Source organism: Ciconia boyciana, chromosome 1 (assembly GCF_034638445.1).
Source record: "Ciconia boyciana chromosome 1, ASM3463844v1, whole genome shotgun sequence".
Lineage (NCBI taxonomy): Eukaryota > Metazoa > Chordata > Aves > Ciconiiformes > Ciconiidae > Ciconia > Ciconia boyciana.
In genome coordinates, this window is record NC_132934.1 from 147,840,261 (window position 1) to 147,859,080 (window position 18,820).

Below are 18,820 nucleotides of genomic sequence, written 5' to 3' on the forward strand. Positions count from 1 at the left end.
ACATAAATTGGATTGACTGGGGTTGCCAAGTTCATTAGTAAAGCCAGAAGCAGAAACAGAGACACTGCCAAACGAGATCCTGGCATCAGAACTGCTTCAGCTATGTGGGAACAACTTAGCATCCTTGGGTGCCTCCTCATCTTACCTTAACGAAGACTTTATGAATTAGGGAAAATTCAGGGCACATGTACATTAGCATGCCTGACCACAGAAATGAGGTCCAAAGCATTGACCTGTTCATGACAAAGCAGTCTGGCACAAGTTCCAATAAAGGAGGAATAAAGCTCTATCTCAACACACCTCAATCCTAAAAAGATGTTCTTAGGCTGTTAAGAGTAAATCTTCAGCTCAAACAATTCACGACAGCCAGAAGACAAAAGTATAGACTGATGGATTTTCTTCTTGATATACCAGTCCCCAAAGGTGATAAGCTTCTGACAGTGAAAGCTGAATTTTGTAGTTTCAGTTTTTAATACAGCTGAATTGTATGTCACAAGCTCACAAGTATTAGACAGACCCTATGCATGTAAGTCCTACTGTTGAGCTCTAACTCACTGAAAGAACACCCCCACCTCTTCCGTGATCAGCAACCTTGAGCAAATGACCCTTCAGTTCAGGAGGGATTCATCTGTAACAACAACGTGAGATGGAGGGAAAAATAGAAAAGACCTTTCTTTGAAGATGCCAAATGCACTCTCACACAAAAGCCAGGATCATCCCTTTACCTAAGGAACAACTGCTTTGATACAGAAGTGTCTGTCTGAAGAATAAATGTGTATTTAGAAGGTTCTGAGACAATCTTGCATGAAACAGCATAGAACTACACGATGCTCTATGCCTAGATTTCACTCTTGTGTTTTCAGTATGCAAGCATATAAATAAATTTGAGGTAAAAAAAATCTTTATACTCAACATAATCCAGTTGAACAATAGGAAACAAAGAAGCATCAGAAATAAATAATGGGTAAGAGTAACAATGCTGCTTGTGGAAGCTGAAGGTCCTACTCCTTTGACAGTGACCTATCAACTGACTACCCAGGCAGAGTAACTGGGTTATCCCATTTCAGCAGGGATGGGCAGCCATCACAGGCACCATCTCAGTGAGATGAACAGTGCTGCAGTGAGACCAAGCAGAAAGAGACTTTATTACATTGAGAATGATCCACAAGAAAACAAAGGCACTTCTGATGAGGAACTTAGGACTATATGAAAAAATGTAACTGTGAAGATCAAGAGACATGAACAAGTTGCCTTCTTGAACAGCTGAAACATGGGACACAGTCTTCTGACCTTGAGATTTTGAGATTCAACTTTCTTAGCTCCACTTTGGATTTTCATTGTCTTTTCTCTTCTAGGACCAAAAAAATTATCTTCAGACTTATTGGTGAAACAACAGGAAAGACAGATTCAACACAAAGAAACTTGTCTGTACTAAGACGGACAACTGCAGTCCAAGGTGTCTGATGCCAGCTCCAATCTTCAGAATCCAAAGTGGCCTCTCAGTCTTCTGCAGCAAGTAATTCTGCAAATACTGCTCTAGTCCCCACGCACTCTAGACTTGAAGGAGAATAGTACTGACCAGACATCCTTCTTGACAAGTACAAAGGCAATTTTCTCTGAGAACTGACTCCAACTGTCACAATCAGCATGTGACCAACAACCTACCAAGGAACAGCAGAAAGCCCCTCAAGGAAAAGGAAAGTACCCAACGCTAAACAGCTCAGGAAGAGGGAACAGTTTGCAGCAGCAGAACATTTGAACTCAGCTGGTCACTGAAAGAAATAAAAATGCTGCTGCATGCATGTTATAGTGCAGGACGTAAATATGTCTTCTACAAGTACTGCAAAAGGAGAAACAGCCCCAATATTGAGCAAGCTGGAGAAATGTACACCAACAATATACATATGTATGACTGTTTGAAGATAAACCCTTTAAAAGATCGAACACCTTTATTAGCTAGTATTTCATGAGACTATTATCTAATTAAGAGCAACCTTAAACTACAGACTATTAAAGTCAAAAAGGAAGAAGAGAAAAAAATTGTACCTCCCTACCAAGAAATGGATAGTCACAATAATTCATTGAAAATATTTCACTAAATCACTTTAATTTTTAAGTAGCATCCACAGACACACAAGAGTATATTCTCTCAAGAAAGCAATTTCAAACCACAAAGAATGCGCTTGTGGAGTCAGATTCCTTCTTTCCCATTCCTGCTTCTTCTGAAAACCACAAATTGTTTCTTCTATGCCCAAAAACTTTTCAACTACTGATATATTTTCTTTTTTCCCCATTTTCTCTTTGAAGAAACTCAAAGGCAGAATATGACTGTTAAAATTGTTCTCTCTTTCTGATTCGGACACCTTAGTGTCTTCCTTCTTTCTCCTCCCAATATGCTGCGTTTTTTATCACTGGGAGATTTACATTCCATGCTGTTGACCAAAAGACCACATATGCACAACCCAAACACAGAAGACTTTTGATAATAATATTCTACTTCTGATTTTGGTGCAGATTTGATATGTAGATAAAGGGGTACCAAGCACTTTAAAATTTCTGTCCTGTCTTCCTGTAAGTTTTGGTGCTTGACAGCCTGCAGAAGTATGCTCATGCCTATGACTGACCATCCTTTTTTCCATGCGTAGTTACCTGGCGATATTATCACAGATTCCATGACCTCCGTATTTTGCAGGCTCCACTGGTGCCCCAGCCTTTCTGACCATAATTTTAAGGGTCAATCGTTTACCCTTCATACCAGCAGCTTCAAGTCTACGTTGGATTTCTTCTGAGAGGCTCAGAAGGAAAGCTTCTGCTTCCTTAGGCTGAAGAGGAAAAACAACAACATGTTTAGATAAAGACTAGTTTTCAAATACTGAAAGTAAATCATTAAGGGTTAATGCAATCCAGATTGTGTAAACTGAAAAGAGCAAGCTCACTCATAGGCAATTGTCTTATTTAACTTCAAGTGTTTTGTTTACATTGTAGGTTGCTGAAGTTAGGTGAGATGGTAGATTGCTATCCTGATGCTGAAATAAGTAGGAAATACTAAGTCCTTTTGGAAATAAGTCTTTAAAAAAATGTGTTTAGAAACCCCAACAAAGGCCTGCAAGTCTAACTTTAAGCACACACCTAGAAGATGAAGAGCGTAGGGGCTTTTAAGGAAAATCTTTTTTACCATAAGGAAAGTCAAGCAGTGGAACATGTTGCTCAGAGAAGTTGTGCAGTCTTCATTCTCGGAGGTTTCCAACACCACACTGGATAAAGTCCTGAGCAATTGGTCTGATCTCAAGCTTCCCCTGCTTTGAGCAAAAGGCTGGACTACACATCATGAGGTCTCTCCCAACCTGATTTTTCTATAATTTCTATAAATGCTTAAGTTCTCAACAAAGAGCTGAGTTATTTTTTAATACAATTTTGTCAACAACATCCCCTCCCCCTTACAATATTTGTAAAAAGTTTAATAAAAATGTTGTACTGGAGCAGCTGGTGATGGTTTCAGACACTGGCATCTTTGAATAATCAGCATTTAAATGAAAGAGAATGCTAGGTGCTGACAAACCTACTGCAGTTCTCTTTTTCTGTACCAGACTTGTATAACGAATGCAGAATAGCCAGCTAATTTTGTGCAAGCTTCTTTTCAGTCCAATACTTTTGCAGTCTCTCCTCCCATTTTATCGTTTGGTCTCCTACTTCTTCATTTTCCTCATTTCTATTTGGTGGCTAAGATGGTGCTCTAACAGATCAAAGTGTAAGTGAAAATAATCAGAATATGAGAAGATTCTTCTACAGCTGAAAGAAGTCACTGCAGAAAAGAAAGTAAGTTTGAATTTACCTGTGTAAACCTTATTCCATAGTTGATTTCTGCTGAAACAGATTTTCTTTCTTTTTCTGTACGAACAGGTCGATCATCCAAACCACGACAAAATCTGTAGAGCATTTGTCCTGTTTTTGGACCAAATTCTTTTTGCAGTTTTGACATTGAAGCACATTGCAGATCTCCACAGGTTTTAATTCCCAAAGAAGCCAGCTTAGATTCCATCGTCCTGCCAACTCCTAACAACAAAGCAATTAGTTCTGTTAACTCTACACAATTCAGAGCCAGTCAGGTTTTGAACAAATAAAATTTGTCTCTTTAAACTTACACTAGGTCATATCAAATTAATAAATATACACCATAAAAAATAAATTCCACTCAATAAAACATGGTTCAAATGGAAACTTTTGCTGTCTTAATCTGTTTTACATATTTAGTTTAAGATGTCATACTGCAGCATGTTTCTTTATTTCTGGGTAAAATGTGAATGACTCCTGCTTGCAAATCTTGACAAGGTACTGCCTGTTACAGAGTATATAGCTTTGAACACCACAACACTCAGTCCAAAAAGAGTGTCCAACATGTAATATGTTTTGCCATCATATACAAGTTACTTAATCTAAAAGAAAACCCAAGAAATATTTTGACTACTGTTCCACTGCTTCCTAGGTAGAAAAATAATATTTCAAGTAGAAGTGATAGCATACCTGTATCACTTGTGCTTTGAATTACCAAGCACTGGAAATTGTAGGTATCCATGGCAATGGCACATATGTAAGTGTGATAAACTTAAGCATATTTCTGGGTTTTGGAGAGGTGGCCTGTTACTTCTGAAAAATATCAGTCCTATGAGTTTACACTACCAAAGACAGCGAAAGTTAGAAATCTCAGGTCATCAGCTTGTATCTTTCATAATCTGTAACTCTGTCTAGGTGGCATTATTGACACAAACACTAAAAAGTTTTTATTATGAACATGCAAGTGAATTCTGAAAACTTTAAAATATTCAAGTCAAAGAACAGTACTATATAAATAATTTTCTGGAGGAAAAATATCTCCTATAAGTTATGCCAAAGAGAAATGGTGCTGTGCTGTAAATGATGTTTGGTCATGGAAGGGGATACATAAAGAGAATTGCTGGTAAACCTGCACCTGTCTATGTATGCTATTCCTACCACTTTTCCATTTCAGTGTCTATTGCTGTCTATTTTTTGTTTCCCTTCTCTCTTTTCTTAAACAGAGAAAAATACTATTTTGAACATTTAACACTAAATGTGTGTGTACACATGCAGGCTGAGCTCAGCTGATCACTAACATACAAAACATAAATGAGTGCTTACTCAGCACTTCTTGCACTGTGTCTGCATCACATTATACTACCAAAGTATTGAATAATAATACGATACAGAGTTACATGCCAGGAAATGCTTTAGCTTACAACTCTTCTAAGTATTTTCCTGGAACAACAGAAAAATATAATAAAGCCTGTTTTCATACAGGTGTATTCCGCATGTCCTTACTATCACTCTCCCAGCACAGTAACTCCAGTTCCCTGCCATCTCTCTGTGAATCCCACTATGCCTTGGAGAACCTCCCTAAAACCTGTGCGCCAGAAATGCTTCTTTCCTCCTCTCCAGCTTTCTCCTTGGTCTTCTCTATGTCCACAGGCATCTCACTCAGTCGCTCCAGTTCTCCCTTACTGAAATATCCTTCCTTCTCCTATCCGACCAAGGAACGCTGGACAGAAAACAAGAACTCTGGATATACATATGATGACTGGGAACTACTGCCAAAATGTACAAGAGCTGAATTTTGCCTGCCTGTCCCTCAAAGGATGTACTAATTTGGATCAGTGTCCTCTGTCAAGCTGTCATTTTTCACAAAACTTGTAGAAACATTATGTCATTAGAACGTCTATCTCTCAGTAAGATTTGGCTGAAAATTGCCAAACAGTTCATAAAATTATCAGTACTGTCATACTTACAAATTATAAATCACAATCACTGTCACAATCATTTCTTCAGACAACTAGGCAAAAAACAGTTGGAATTTGACAAACCTGTTGTTGTTCTTTAAAAGAATCAACACATTCTGTCAGTTTGCAGTATACCATTGACTAAAGATCCTTACACAAAAAAATAATTATCTATGTAACAAATGCCTAATGTGTATTCTAAGTCTACCCAAACCAAAAACTGTCCATAGCTGGATGCAGAGCGTAACGGTGGTAATACTCCCACAGTAGCCTTACTTTCCACCTTCCTCTCTATTTATCAGACATTCTAATACAGCTCATGTTGCAAGCAGAAACACTTCTCTAGTTTGGTAACATTCTCCTCTGCCAGATTTATTTCTTAATCTTCCTTCTGTCTGTATTCTCCTCTAAATCTCTCAGAGTTTCTTAGATGCAGCAGAGATTAAACAAACTCCTCTATCCTCTCTCTCCTTTCCCCCCCTCATATACTCTCTGTTTCATTATGGCATCTGTGCCGTTTTTTCCAACTCCTGACTTCATGCACTCCTTTTTAGAAAGAATACTCTCTTGGGCTAGTTCTCAGTTCTAAGCAAACCCTGCCTCTCTCAGTGATAAGTACCTCATGTTACTATTTTATTACATTAATTATGATACAGCAAACTAGCATTCACTTGAAATGACTCATCTAAATAATTTTATTAAAGAATATAAGGTTGCATAACATACTAAACTCTGAGCTTCTTCCACAGATCATGCTGTGTGATCTGTAAAATTCTTTGCTAAAAAAGATGCTTCTCAAAGATACAAAAAGGTCACAGAGATTCTTTTCAGAAATTTCCAGAAGTCAGTATATCTTCTTTTTTCAGATCATAACCATGGAATAGCATCTAATCTTGTTTCATACAGAATGCAGATTTGTAGCTGAAAGTGTTTTCATATCAGGAGGCAAAATGTCCTGCAAAAGAAAGGAGTACCTGGAAGACTGGTAACAAGTTGCCCTCTGATAAAATCATCCACTTCTTCAGGTTTTAAGTGATACTGTCCATTTGGTTTTGCTTTACGAGTTGCCATTCTGGCCAGCAGAATATTGGAACCTGTAAAAACAACGAATTAAAGTATGTCTGTGGTAACTTCTGTCTTCTCAAGTAGAATGCCACAGTTCAACAGTCAAAGAAAAAATGCAGAAAGTATAGTCAAATTCTTTGTCTTTTACAAAGAATTTAATGCAATATATTCATTTATATTTGCAGTATCTATTTCCAAATTAGCAACTAGCAGTATTTGTGATTACAGCAGTGCAACTGTAGTGGTAACTGCAATTGCAAAGTTAAACCCAACCAAACAAAAACCCACCAAAAAACCCAAAACAACCAACAAATAAGTGCGGGACACATCACTAAGAAAGAACACTGAATTTATTTGTCGTGGTTATGTTCTACACATGTAGAGGTACAGATAAACAGTTAAGTGCCAATGGCTGAAAATTCAGAAGTGTAATATTTTAACACTGTAGAACTTAAAAAAATCCACTGTGGTCAATGTAAATAATGCTTAGGTGACAATTCTATTAAGCATATTATATGTGAAATACTGGAATTAAGCTGATATTTGGGCCTGAGTATTCACTAAAAAAATCCAATGACTTTATTAAATGATTATATGCACTTATAAAGTGTGGTGGGAACAAGACCTATTTCAGCATTTTTTTCCCTGTTTATAACCTTATGCATGCCCAGCCAGTAAGATCTCTGAAATGATACCCAAACAGATTCATTACTGCCACTCAAACACCCTATTCTAAGATAAAGCAAATTAATAAAAGATCAGGGGAATTCACAACTCACAGCACTGTGTGTTACTATTGCTCTTCTCCTCCCACCTATGTTCACATTCTTTTTGTCTATTCTAAAATTTTAGTCAATAAGAACAGTAACAGAGTTTTACGTGCACTGTTTCTCCTGAGAGGTTAAATTGATGAAACAATTAATGACAGATTCCTCATTCAATTTCCTATTTAACTTTGGGGATCCATGTTTTTTCTATAGAGTACTGAAGATTTCTGATACTCTTATTTATCAAACATACCAACATAGCCTCTAATACCATGAAATCTCAGTGCTTTACCTTCTGCAATGTATTATTCCCACAACACTGAAGTAAAGTAGGAAAAAACTAATACCTCACTTAACAAATGAGAAACCAAGATACAGGATGTTTATAGATGAGTGTTTGATCTTTCACTAGTATTGTTTAAATCAGTTTAGTTTAGCCACTGAAATCTCTAGGGTAAAAATTAAATTTATTCAACTGGCATAAGCATGTCCTTTTTAATTTCTCTCTAATAAGACAACAGTGTCGGGAGGAGAACTCAATAGTGTAACAGTATCTATTCAGACAGTATCTATCTATATTGATACAACTTTCCCATTGGGCAACACATAAATCACTTATACAAGATGGGTATTTCTGGCAGACCATGTTTTTGAAGTAAGGTCTCTACATTCACGTAATAGTACAAGTACAATTGTTTCCTCTGATTTATTTACTTAACGATGAATTATGAGTGAAGAGACAAAGTCCCCATAGTGTACCTACCATATGAATTTCTAGAAAGGATACCAAAAGTAGTTTCCAATATCTCACACAAACTGATTATTAGAAAAAAAAAATTACTCATAAGTATTTATCTCTTTCAATCAGTACGAGAACTATGATATCAGATTAGAAAGTAACACTTTAAAAACTAATTCCGCTCTTTCTATAGAAAAAACAAACACAGTAAATAAGCCCATAAAAGAGATTACAAATGTGTTTCAATTCAAAACAAGACACAAACAGGAATCCAGGGAATTACAGTCTCTGTACTGTGATATCATAAGAAATAAAGGAAGAATTCTGCTTGCAGTAATTAATTTCAGCTTGTCTCACAAGTGGATTTCATACACTTATATACACTCAGTATATTTATTTACAGATACTCAACTCTAGTATTAATTAGGGACAAAAACAAAGGAGAAAGGAAGGGGCCAAGTGAAAAAGAAATCAAGAAAGTATTTTCAGATGTGTGATTTCATGTACAATACCTACTACAAATTACACAAATCTTTGCTTTCAATACCTTACAATAATTTTGCTAAATCATGCCACCCCATAAACTCTTACTGCTGTCTCTGATAAGGAACAGAATCTGTGCTCATTTTTGTATTCACTGGAAAAATACAGTAGCATTTCATTAAAATGAATGTAAGAGTATCATACAGATGGAATTTTAGCATACTGTTCAGATAACAAAGGAGAAATGATAGCAATTTTACAAATTTTTGCTTAAAACTTTCCACTGACGAATATTTTCTTGCATTTTTATTTACACTAATTTAATGTAAATGGCAGTATATTCCGTACTGCACAAACACTTAAGAGTTTTAGCAATCTTACATAGCTTTGATACACCTAACAATAGCAGGCACTGCTTGTAAACAGAAATGAAATAAGGTACTTACCCATCCCAACAGAAGCAGTGCATTTAGTTTGGGCTTTGATTTCGGTGCGGATAGCATTTGCAAGTTCATCAGGAGTCAATCTGGTCTCTGTAAGGATTTCAGTGATATCTACTAGTGCTTCATCACAACTGACTGCTTCGATGTTATGAGTATAGCTATCAACACAAAGTAAAGGAGGTGAAACACCAGCAACAGCTCACCATCTGTTAAAACAAATATGTAGCAAATAAAGTCTTCCTTTTGTGGTGGCATTTCCCTGCTTATTTTGTATCACACATCACCTACATATTAAAAATGCGAAAACAGCAAATTACAGTAACATTACTAATGTAGGACTAATTTCAACATGCATCATGATTTTAAAGGAACAGATGGAGGAGGAGTTGAATACTTATTTTTCATTGACAATAACAGATTTCCAGTTTTGTTCCAGTGCCTTTTAAACCAGAAAGTAGTTTCTAATAGATGTTACTCCAATAACCCATTCTTAAGTTACTCAAAAAAACCTCTTGGAAGAATCTCACTACTAAGCAGGGATCTCATAGTGTGATCAGTAAAAAATTTAACAATGACTCCTTCGGAAGTCAGATATTGACTGTTTACAGGATTTGGCTTCAAGATAAAAGCATGCTCAGAAGCAGCACAGTGCTCAAAATAACAAAAATACTACAAAAGGAAGATCTCAAATAGGAATGGCTTTATTGAAGCTGAAGAGTAACATGGACATGAAAATACTAAATTGAATAATGGCATTCAGCAGTGGCAAAAAAAATATGCTTGATAACCTTACCATGAAAGATCATGTAAACAAACAGCACATGTTACCTTGCTAAGATTTCATATACTGTCCGTGCAACTTCTTTGTATGCTTCAAAATCATAAGAAACTGCTTGAAGATTTGGACACAACTTTTTTGCTTGGCCAAAAAACATTCCATTCTTTATGCCGACTTGTCTAAAATTAAATAATTAAAAAAACCCAAATAAATACAGTACCAACTTTTCCACAAATCAATAGGGGGTATTTCCAAATGTAGTATTTGTTTTTTTCCCCCAGAAATTAATTATCAATAAAAAGGAATTTAGTCTAACTGCTAGCGATTTCATAGGTAAGAAAAATAGCTGCAAATAGAGTATTTGAATTAGCTGTATAATATTCAGGCATGCAGCATGGACAGCCTGCCTTCGGGAACATGCTTACGACAAAGAAAAAGTCACCAGAAAGCACTACTTGCTACCTTCTGTTTCAAATTAAAACCATGCATATACTACAGTGACTAAGGTAACTGGATCTTATATTCCACTGCAAGCTTACAAAATCATGCTCCCGTAATAAATAAACTCTAACTTTTTGAGATACAAATATAAGCCTGCCTATCCTAGCATGCTTGAGAAAGGTTCCAACGAAGGAATAATTTCTGCACTATTATTTCCATCAGGGAAGAAAATAATTTCCAACACTTTGCTTATATTTATCACAAGTTGCTTCATATTCTGAACATTTATAAGCCATGTTATTGGGGATGCTCAACATAATCTGTGCAAGAAATGGTTTTAAGTTTAGTAATCACACTTACTGTCTGATTTTAACTAAAACCTTCAGTAACAAAGTGTTCTTAATTCCATAAAAGAATGCAATTTTGATACAAAGAAGTAAAGGTAACTTTATGAAATCAACAATATCACAGTGAATGGCATAAGGTTTTCCTTAATAGGCTTTTTTTCAAGTAACATGTAGGTTAGGGTGAGAGCTATTAAGCAGTGTTTAAAAAGCAGCAGCATCCATAGGGAAGACCTTGTGTTAAATTCTAACAACCCATATAATTACAACTTTTGAAAACATAAAAAAATAATTCCTCTCTAGATATATTTAAAGAAACCAACTTAACAACTGCTATTTTTTGACATTTTATGCCTACCTGCATGAGATTTTCAAGCAACCTGATAGGTAACTTTCACCTACCTGGCTTCATAACTACAAGAAGCTATTTCAGCCATGGACAGAACAGTGAGATTGAAGTCAGCTCCATTCACATGTGTGGAATCTGGATGCTCCCAGACTGATGAGTCCGGCTTATCAGGTACTCTAATTTCTGCTTGGAAAATAATATTTGTATTTGTTTTTATGTTATTTTTCTTAAGAGTTCAACAGAATGAATGTGAGTAAAATAAAAATTATGGATTTTATTTTATACAATTTCTATACTGCTACCTGTTGATGAAGAGGTTCTTAATACTATATTGATTCATATCATGGTCCAGAAAAAAACCCAAAACAACAGACCCCCCCCCAAGTAATCTGTCTCTGCAGATAGGTCTGTACATATTACTGAGAAGAATATTAAGCTACAGAAAAATTCTGTTTCTGTTTTCCCCCAAATTACTAGACAGCAGCTTGTTGGTGACTACATATATCATACTATTAAAAAAGACTGGTCTCAGTTAGCTTTAATGACAATAGAAAAGATCAAACACTTGAGGCTAACTGCTGCAACATATCCTGTAAACAAATACAAGACACTAAAAAATTTACCAACTGCTTGGCTGAAGAAGACGACACTCAGCTACACTCCTTTTTACAAAAAGCACAACTACCACCAGAACACAGACATTAAATTCAGAATACAAACCCACTTTTTATCATACTTACAACCTCATACTTAAAACTATTTTTCTTATAATAGAGATACCACAAAGTGATTTTTAAGAAGTGAAATAACCAGAATGCTAATTAGCTCAAATTAAAAAACACTAGCTAGAAACTTATATTTCCTTTAACACTCTTATGGGCATATTAATTGACAAAACTTCTGCTTCCTAATAATTCTCTTATTAGGATATGTCAACTTCTTTCACATATCACTATAAATTAAATTTATCTTGGATCAAAATGATACAATTATAAATACTGCAACCCCAGACTTAAAATAAGACAGACCTTCCCTAATTCTACAAAACTTTACTGCATGCTCTTAGATAGATTTTAAAAAGTCCACCATGCCCACTGCATACTAGGTACTAGAACAGAATTCCACGACACTGAATACTGGAATCAAGTAAAGCATTTTCTATTCCTTTCTATTTGGGTTTTCACAGTATGTAAAGCTTGAAAGATACATGCCTATACTCTAAATATAGATCAGCCTGAAAAAATGGCTAGATGCAAAAGCTACTATACCCTCCCAAACTCCCCATCAGAATCAAAACAACAAGGTATCACACAGACAAAAAGCTTCTATTTACTTAAAATGAAATCCAATATGTATGTTATAGTTCTTTTTCATTAGTGTAGTCTATTTAATACCATACACCTTTGTAATATAATAAACAGGGAGTTTTCTTCAGAGTGCCACAATGCCTGATTGTATTTCATGGTACTAACAACTTACACACTGACAATTTGACTGAAAGGAAACATGGTGCTATGTGCACATACGAGTAGTTATCAGACCAGAGAAGTGTTGTAATGAGTGAGTGGAGACAGCAGGGGTAGAGCCTGACTCATGTGAAAAACTGCTTTTATTCAGAATTTCTGCTAAATTTGTGCACCTTTTTAATGTCTCAAATATTTTAATGTATGATGAGCTCAGTAAGTTACCTAAGATGTCTGCAACTGAAAATTAGAGCAAAATTATGCCCCAAATAAAGATAAGAATGACAAGAACAATTTCTTTAGTCCATGCCTTCCTGTGCCCTGGCCTGAGATGATGCTGTCATCTTGTCTATCTTCATTGGACTCGTCGACTTTTTCCACATCGCAGCAGAGCAGATCCCCCCATGAGCTGATGGAGTCACTTCATGTGAAATTCAGGGCAATGCAGAACACATTGTCCTCAATGGAAGGCAAGGTAGAGAACCTCTCATCAAAAGCTGGGAAACTAGACAGGCACATGGTGAATGTGGAGCAACGGATGGAGAAATCAGAGGCCAGGACCCAAGTCTGTGAAAAAGAAATCGCTGAGAATAAATCTGTGACTAATATGATGGTTAAAATCTGCTGCTCTTTAGAATGAAAAAAGGGAGATACTGGGGTTGAGGGAAAGGAAGCCTAGAAAACATTCACATCTTGGGCATCCTGGCCATGGAAAAGAGACCCCAAACTATGAATCCTGATTAACATATGTTAATCTTCTATCTTTAGAACATGAATGTTAAAGATGGCATGTATGTAGAGAAGTAATTTCTACTACCCAGAAAGGCTATCTCCAATTTGGAGATTTAGGGTGAGAATGATAGCAAGTTTTTAAATTTAAAGTTGTAAATTTTTGGATGAATTCAAACAGGAAAAAGAAAGTATTTCATAAAAGACTCAAGATTCTATTGACACTAGATATTTGGCTAGCAATGCAGATCAAAGGCAGGAACCAGTATCACTAAAGAAGTAATTTGCAAAAAAAGAAGTAGCTGAAGCAGCAGAATTCAGTATTTGGTCAAAAGTGATTCATAAGGGTTTGGTTTTGTTTGTTTATTTTTTGGTTTGTTTGTTTTTAATTTGGAACATTTTTTCTAATAAGCAAGACCTGGAGAAGGCAAAATCAGAGAACAGCCTGGAAAGCATGAAGCATCAAAAAATGAAGTGGGTTCCATGTTGAAGCATGGATGTAAAATTATGCTCATGTTCAAAGTTGGTCCCAACTACGTCTTTATTTCATTTATATAACATGTCCCCAAACAGAATTGTGTATGTTTAACAGCACAATTTAGCGTTCTGTATTTTTGATATTTTAGAAAAAGTACTTTTCCATGTGATACATGTGCCTACTGGGCCATATTTACCTCTGGCATAGCACAGTTAAACACATAGAAGTGTTTCACATACACTTTCTAAGATAGTGTGATGTTAGAAAAGCCTAACTTGCAATTCCATCTTTTCATCTAAGACCATAACTAACTGTAATTTCTTTTCCCCAAAAGGAAGACAAGCCATGTACTTACGAGAATGCAAGCAGAAACAACAGGTTGTATTTTTTGTTGATAAAAACATTGTACATGGAGATAAAAATTAATAAAGAGACCAAAAAATATTATGAACTGCAGCTAATGAGACAGAGACTATAAAAAGAGTGTTAGGAAAAAAATCCTTTCACCAAAACAACAGGTTGCACAATCAGACTAAGTATCAAGAAAGAGCGAGCTAGCTGCCTGCCTGCGTGCAAGCCAGTGAGATTGGATGCTGAAGTTAAAGAAATGAATGTGTGGATATCCCGAAAAAGCTGCTGCAGTAAGAAACTGAGTTTGTTATACAACGAGGCTGAAATCTGCTGTACCCTTAAGCAATAAATATAGTAGAAGAGACACTACTGAATTTGTGAATCACAAAGAACATGCTAGATATCAGCTAAACTTCCGTAATTTAACTGCCTCACTCTCCAAACATCACTTGATTGTATGAAGTCACACCCTTATCCAGTGTAAGGTCCTAATAAAAGTTATGAAGTCACTGTATAAAACTGAACTACCAATAAATAGTTCATACACAACCTATACTACAGAAAATCCAACCCCATAAAAACCACAGCTATCTTTGTAACGCACTTATACATGGCATCGCAAACAACACAGCAGAAGCTAAGTCTGGAGCATCCTGAAAAGTCCTTAAAAAGTTAAAGGCCAGTGGGTTCCACAAATGTATATTCTACCTCAGTTTTGAAGTGTTCTTAAACTACATCAAAAAGACAAATAAAATGTCATCACTTCCTGTAATACATTGTTTCCAAATGTCTTTGCAAATTGGCAGAATTTATTAGTTTTTTTTTTTTAAAGTACTAACATTTCAGAAATAACTGTGGAAGAACAACCTGTCTTTTTCCACCTCTTATATCAACAAAATAAATCACTGAGGTCTAAACTTTATAAGAATAGTACTTTCTACCACAAGGTTGGTAAAAAGTGCATATACAAGGGGCAAAGGAGAAACTCAACTTCCAAATCTAAACTGAAATTAAATAGCAGCTGCCCCTTGCATATGCACTTTTTACCAACCTTGTGGCAAAAACTAAGTTTCAAGCTGATTAAGCAGACCGTTGGAGAAAAAAAGAGAAACAAGTTGCCAATGTTTAGCAATATACTTTCTCATACTAAATGCAATTCAGGCAGTATAATGATAATAAAACTTGTTAATAAAAGTATGTTTTGTTTACATTAGTATACTACTACTTGAGGACGCAGAAAATAACAAATTTCTAAATTACTGCAGCCAAGTACGGAATTGTCAAACTATGACAGATGCCCTAGTTTTGAGGAAACAAAGTACTGGAGACAGAACTCATGGAAGTTGCACAATCTTTCCAGAAACCTAAAATGCTCTAAGGACCACCCAGATTAACTCATTGTACATAGATACTGTACACATGCAATTCAAAAGCCAACTTCAAACAATTAATTTCTCACTGGCCATGTGCTGTCATTTCTACTTTTCTACTAAAAAAATTTTAGTAGCCTTTTAAAATTTATTTTGTATCTTCTTCTCTATAATAGACTTACTCAGAATGAAGTGATCCTGGACAATCTGTATTTATTTCATATTTTAAATAATTACTCAACATTTTATCCTATACTCAACGTCAATGAAAGTAAGTAAAACCTAAAATTACTCTAAAATAATTCACCCATACTAGGCAAAGTTAACTAACAAGAAGTCACAGTGGCATGTTATTACGGAGGCCACAGAGCACTGTGTTGTCCAAAGATACTTCTTTTCTGAAATCCCCCGCATGAAAAAAACACATTTATCCACTGTGCACTTTATTAATAACTTTAAGGAAAAAGTCTTCAATAACAAAAGTTAAAAACATACAGATGAACAAACAAACAAAGAAACAAACTGACTTATCTGTACCTGCTTTGCCATTCAATAGCTTATTCTGGTAATATTGCTGTTCAAGCTGCGGGTTTGCACCAGGGCGCAGTGGTGCTTTTCCTGCACCTCTGTTACTAGTAACAGCTACTGGTTTTCCTGTGGAGAAGAAATGCATGTACTTATAAGTCAATATCTATAATAGCTTACATTTTAATAACAGCACAATTAGGTTAAGATCATAAAGAAGTCTGCTTTATTTTTTTATAATTTCTTTCAAGCTTATACACTCTTGAAGCATTAAGGAGGAAACAGCTATGAAAGTGACTTTGCATTGTGCCTATGAATTTGCTGTCTTAATTGTAGTCACGTGTAAAGAAGAAAAGCTTTTAAAGAGTGAAAATATAACCATACTAGTTGGTGTTTAGTAACAAGTATAAATGGAAGCTGTGAAACTTCACCAATGCCCTAATGATTCATTAGTTTAAGACACAGCAAACACCGTACAGATGTTTACTAGCTTAAGTAAACTAGAAGAGTATACACCTAGCAACACACTCAGTTCCACTTGTTTAATTAACTGTACAAAACCAAATCTTTAGTAAACTTTTGACTTTTTAATAATATCAACACCTCCATAATTTTTTTACAGTAAGCTAATTTAAGCACTGAAAGTTCTGGCAGACTTCCATGGAACAGAAAAAATATTTGCAGAAGAGTCCTAGGTTCTTTATATTCCAGTAATGGAATTTGAAACTGGGCAGGAAATAAAGTTTTAAAGACCCAAACATACCAAGAGATACAGTTGCTCCTGCCTTTGGACAGAAGAGAGCAAAGGAACTGTATATAGAGCTCACTCTTCTTTCCCAAGGTCTAAAATAGCTGCGTGTCAGATGGTCACCACTGCACCAATCTTCAGACTTGTGCATCACCAAAGTTCAGTGTTTGCACAGAATAACTAGTATCTCAATTTCTGAATGGTACACTTGTAAAAAAAAAAACCACCAAAACTTGCTAAGGAGATCCACTAACTCTTCCTATGCCCTAAGGATGATCACACAACTCAGACAATGCCAAATGAATTATGCATCCTCCAGGTCTTACAGTAATTCATGTGTAAGAACTTAGATAGAAAAGAAAAGAAGCAAATTTCCCTTGAAAAAGATGAATTGGGCAAAGAGACAATTGATTCTCAGCCTTGACTTTTCCACTTCTCTAGTTAAACAAAGCTCCTTATATCAGGAACATTATTAGGATATCCCATTCTTTTTTTTTTTTAACAGTGACCAAACTTTTTTTAACAGAGAGTGACCCACTTCTGGTACAACTAGAATTTTGTTTCCGATTTCTAATACTGTAGATTTAAGTCTCAGTAAGATATGTGCAATGTTATAGAGAATGGTTACTCCAGATTTTACTTCTCTCTTCTTACTTTAGATACTGAAAGGAGACAGCAAGGAGAATTCCCATTCTCTCTTCCACTTGCTTTTGGATTGTGAGAAAGTAACCAGGAATATGAAAGTTGCATGGTCTGACTATCAAAGATGCCAGAAAAAAATATTAACATGCAAAGTTCATTTTGTAAGTGTGCAAGTTTGGGGTTTTTTTTGAAAACTTAACTGAGTAAACTGTAACATGTAGAATTAAATACTGACCTTTGAGATCTGGTCTATTTCGGATAGCCACAGACACAAAGAAGCAATCCATATCCACGTGCATTATACAGCTCTGTGGCTTGGCTGAGCTCGCAACAGACACATTACCTAGTATGAAGATACACCAATAGAAAACTTGAACCCTAATTTATACACTTTGGTACTACTCACAGTAGTCATCAAGGACTATTTTCAGGTTTTTACCACCTCAAATGATAAAGATTTTTGTTTCTTCTCACCAAAAAGATATTTAAAAAATTCTCAGATAAATGTAAACATAAACAGTAGACAAACAGCCTAAACAATGCATCAACTTAAAAGTTTCTATTTCATTTTCTCATAATTAACACCTTCTACCTAACAAGTTCCCCTAACTCAAGGAGATTAATGCATGTTGCGGGAACCGGATTTTAATTCTGCTATGTTAACACTGAATCTGGAACATAGAACTTTACTCCTTTTTGTTCATCAATTAGAAGACTGTTCCAAAAGATAAAAAAAGTTCAGCTGCATTAAGAGCTACCATTTATTCTTCATGAAACACACCAAAATTAGTTTTAAACCTCCCATGCAATTGGATTTTGTCATTGCTGTACCTACACTCATGCAAGCATTCAGCAAAGATGAGCAAGATAGCTCCAGACTGAAAAACTTATATGCCTAAAGCGCTAGAAGTACTTGTGTCAAGCATTCTAGAAGTTCAAGTCTGCATGTCTATGTTGCTGGCCTACCAGAGGAGGCTATATCTAACAAAACCAAAAAATCTTAATTTGAACAATGCATAAAGTGTAACAGTGAAAAAATACTTCAATACATCAAGTGTTCTGCTTAACATCTGAGTTAATTACTAAGTAATCAGAAAAATGTTTTCCTGTTTTTAATAATTTACCATTTCAACTCATTCTTTGAAAAATAAGGACTGTCTTATAAAGGGCATATTTACAAATCAAGTGATCAAGTTAATGCTTAAGAAGCTGCTACTTGTCAACTGATACACAGTCATTAACTATTTGAATACTCTAGGCCAAATCAAAGAGAAAATATAAATATACTAGCTTATACCATATTTTGATGGAAAAAA

At 35.5% G+C, this 18,820-nt stretch overlaps 1 protein-coding gene across 6 annotated transcripts in view; it reads right to left on the reverse strand.

The window, feature by feature from the left end:
* Positions 1–18,820, reverse strand: part of REV1 (REV1 DNA directed polymerase) — a 64,315-nt gene that overhangs the window by 16,747 nt on the left and 28,748 nt on the right. Inside the window, exons 7-14 of one of the 6 annotated variants that reach the window (XM_072849693.1) lie at positions 17,740–17,847; positions 16,127–16,243; positions 11,252–11,381; positions 10,115–10,243; positions 9,290–9,444; positions 6,764–6,883; positions 3,833–4,053; positions 2,650–2,822 (exon numbers count right to left, since the gene is read on the reverse strand). In XM_072849693.1, the coding sequence (XP_072705794.1) occupies positions 2,650–2,822; positions 3,833–4,053; positions 6,764–6,883; positions 9,290–9,444; positions 10,115–10,243; positions 11,252–11,381; positions 16,127–16,243; positions 17,740–17,847 (1,153 nt within the window). Of the gene's footprint in view, positions 1–2,649; positions 2,823–3,832; positions 4,054–6,763; positions 6,884–9,289; positions 9,445–10,114; positions 10,244–11,251; positions 11,385–12,886; positions 13,197–16,126; positions 16,244–17,739; positions 17,848–18,820 lie in introns of those variants that run through there. The other 5 variants (XM_072849692.1, XM_072849694.1, XM_072849695.1 and 2 more) reach the window with 5 other exon arrangements.